This window comes from Mus pahari, chromosome 2, assembly GCF_900095145.1.
Source record: "Mus pahari chromosome 2, PAHARI_EIJ_v1.1, whole genome shotgun sequence".
Classification (NCBI taxonomy): domain Eukaryota; kingdom Metazoa; phylum Chordata; class Mammalia; order Rodentia; family Muridae; genus Mus; species Mus pahari.
This window is the reverse complement of record NC_034591.1, coordinates 139,427,049-139,430,405: the sequence shown is the minus strand read 5'-3', so window position 1 is coordinate 139,430,405 and position 3,357 is coordinate 139,427,049. Positions and strand designations below refer to the sequence as shown.

Sequence of the window (3,357 nt, the reverse complement as noted above, 5' to 3'; positions counted from 1 at the left end):
AACAAGTAACAAGCAGCACAGTAACAAGCAACAAGCAACAAGTAACAAGTAACAAGTCAACACAGTAACAAGCAACAAGTAACAAGTAACAAGCAGCACAGTAACAAGCAACAAGTAAGGAGTTAACAAAACAAATGTTCAGAAAGCATCCAGAGAGCATGATCAGTTTTTAGATTACTTATGTTTGATAGGAGAATGTTATTTTATAGTGTCCAGATGGAACTGTAGTTCTACAGGCTTCAAGTAGAGCAATGGCAAACCTGAGAGAGCCAACGGCACAGTGCTACTTAGGATTTTAGTTGTATGGCTGGGTATCCTAAGCAGGGACAATTTATAACATCTAAAATAAGGTGTACAGAGTCCTTCAGAATGAACCATGTATGTTCCTTCCTATCATAAACTCAAGAGAAATCAAGTTGATAGTAATTGTATGGGGATGGAGAAACTCATTGAAAGGAATTAAATATCCATTTCATATACTTGTGTAAAATTGCACGGATTTTTACACATAGTAGTTGAAGTCTAATTAAACTTGGTCTTTTAAAATTGAAATAGAGAGAGTTGTTTCCCTATTATATATGATTACAATCATCATCATCAACAGCAACGACAACAACAACAACAACATTTCTCTCCCTCCCTTTCTCAGACTGTTTCAGCTGCCTTTTTTGGTATTAATTAGGATTAACTGAGGAACCTGGTGGGCCTACCAGTCAGGTTTCCTACAACACATTTTTTTTTTTAAACGTCAGGTTTAGGTTCTGAATCTATTGAAGTGTTCTTGGAACTTCCTTTTGTCCAAATAACTCTGAGCTTTCTTCTCCTTTCCTTTAGTCTTCTATACACTGCTTTTAGTCTTTATGTAACATGGGATTGTTTTATATGAGGGAAGACCATGCTAATCATTTTGGGTCTGGTTAGAATATAATTTTATAGTTACGATATTTAGTTCTTCAGTTCTGCAGAGGATGGATTTTTAGATGCTATTTACCATTCAGGGGAATTGTGATTTTGTTTGACAGTTCATATCAGGACCGGCCAAGGCAATAAGTAAGTTGGTCAAAATACTCACCAGGAGCGTTAGTGACAGCAGAGGTGCTGAGCAGTGAGCTCACAGCCACAACAAAGAAACCTAGATGGACAAACCTTTTACAACCTGTGAAACAAGGGGCAGGAGTGAAATTTACTAACAAGAGATTCTGGAGAAGAAAAGGTCCAGAGTTTGGGGTCTGACAGAGACTAAACCAAGACAAAGAAAGACCCTTCCTTCAAAATGGAAGGCAAGTGGGAAAGATTCCGATTGAGACTGACAGGGCTGGTAGAACAACTTCAGAAATACAGGTGTTTATTGTTTATATGCAGCCCAAAAGTGAGGATTTGCGAAAATTGCCAGGCATGGAGGCAAACTTTAAAGGCAGATCTTAAGCCTGAACTCTTGAAAGAGACATCAATAAAACTAGTGATCGAGCATGTTCTCTGTACACTATAGGGCAGCTTTCTGAGCTCTCTGTCCCCCTACCTTCTTGGCATCAATTAAACACACCCCCACCTGCATGTCTATCTGGTCCACACAGTTTCCTAACAACTTCATGGAAGAATGGCTGGTATTTCTTACATCATGACTGTTCTACCAACAGGACCTGCTAAATAGCATTCTCAATTGTGTGACAAATAGTCTACTTTACATCCTCAAATACCCAAATGTTAATCTTATCATTCCCCCCCCCCCCCGAGTTTCACCGTGACCACAACTCAGCACTCATGTGAAACTGAAGAATGAGTTTAGCCGGCCCATAGATATCATGAAGTAGATTTTTGCACTGAGTTGCTTTTCCACATTTCCTATTGGAAACCAACTTTTAATCAGTATTGAGCCCTCCACTTTGTGTTTCTTGACAGCCCTTGTTTCACACCCAGGACAGCTCTGCTTACTTCAGGTCCTGACTTGGTTTCACCTCAGCAATTTTATAAAATGAATGAAAGCACTGCTTCCTACTTTACATTTTTTGGGGTCTATGGCCGATGAAAAGCACTTCCATAGGACCCAGATGCCCCTTGCTATTCCTTGCTCTCCTATGCCAATCACATCCATTCACTGTCAGAACATCTCTCAACTCAAATAAAGGATAAAAATAAAGAAGACAATTTTACCAGGAGATCCAGCACCTCCAAGAAGAACCATTCTGAGTCTGTCCATTCCAAAGCTTGATGATTTTGATGGCTCGTGTGTCTCCTGATACTATTTCATAGACGTGTTCTCTGTAGAAAGTGGACGACCAGGGAGGGAGAGAATCATCTCACTCTTAAGACTAGAAAGGCTCCAGAAGGAGGGAGGAGCCAACCTTAAAGGGAGAGTCCTTGTTTCTTTTATCCTCTTTCTCCTCCCACTTTGGAACACGGAACAACCAAAGGAAAGCTTACCAGTTTTCATAGATTTACAAAAACTAGGGAGTGTATTTATTCATACGTTGTTCTTGATTGAATATTTTAATTAACTGATTGATTAATCTGCCCCTAGAGATATTGCAAGTGTGGCTTCCGTATCACACCTGCATTAGTTGGTGACAGAGAGGAGAGCTGATATGACTACACTCGGTGTTCTGATCTGTGAACATATGAATGATTAGTAGCCTAGCACACTTTGAGAAAAGAAAGCCTGAGACAACCACGAGTCTAGTGTCTTGGAGGCCTGGATGAGCTCCCAGAGTAGGGAGTGAGCCAGAGACCATAAGAACCCTACCTGGGACCACGGTTTCAGGGGTGGGGGTGGGGGTGGGCAAGGTGTGAACCCAAGACAGCTGACCCTTACATAGGGCCACACAGGAAAGCCTGGGCATTGTGATCACCAGTCCAGCTCCATGGAGCCTGAACATGGATCAACCTGAGATGACCACTAGTCCATTGCAGCACAGGCCTAGGGGCAGACTATGCCCGAGATGACCCCTGACCAGTGTCATAATGTATGGGTGGAACATAGCACTCCAGAGACTACTAATAAAATGAACCCCCCATACTCAGAAACTCCAGGCACCACTAAAAGAAGCAAGTAAGTGGTGGAGAAATGGAAGAGAAAGAGAAACAGAAGGATGTGGGCACAATGATGAGAGGTAGAACTGGAGACTAGAGGGTGAGTAGCTGGGGTACTGGCCTGTGCTACCACCTGGTGCCATATCTGGGTCTATGGCCCTGAAACAGCAGGGATCTGTTACTATCAAAGGCTAGGCAGACAGACATCCCTGGTTTGGGGCTGCTTTCTGGGGCCATGTTGATGTCTGAGGGCCATGTAGAACTGGCCCCACCCTTTACCTGGGCATCCTAAAAGAGCTGGCCCCGGGGCTGTGAGAGCAGATCCTACCC

The 3,357-nt window shown here is 42.7% G+C and overlaps 1 protein-coding gene and 1 non-coding gene across 4 annotated transcripts in view; one reads left to right on the top strand and one right to left on the bottom strand.

The window, feature by feature from the left end:
* Cd163 (CD163 molecule) overlaps positions 1-2,262 on the bottom strand; it is a 25,549-nt gene extending 23,287 nt beyond the window's left edge. For all 3 annotated transcript variants that reach the window (XM_021190905.2, XM_021190906.2, XM_029535690.1), the window contains exons 1-2: positions 2,152-2,262; positions 1,073-1,156 (exon numbers count right to left, since the gene is read on the bottom strand). In XM_021190905.2, the coding sequence (XP_021046564.1) occupies positions 1,073-1,156; positions 2,152-2,197 (130 nt within the window). In that variant the 5' untranslated portion in view covers positions 2,198-2,262. The remainder of the gene's footprint in view (positions 1-1,072; positions 1,157-2,151) is intronic.
* Positions 2,263-2,507: 245 nt separating this feature from the next.
* LOC115063498 lies at positions 2,508-2,641 on the top strand. The gene has a single exon (XR_003843370.1). It is a non-coding gene; the product is annotated as a small nucleolar RNA SNORA17 (small nucleolar RNA).
* Positions 2,642-3,357: the final 716 nt, after the last annotated feature.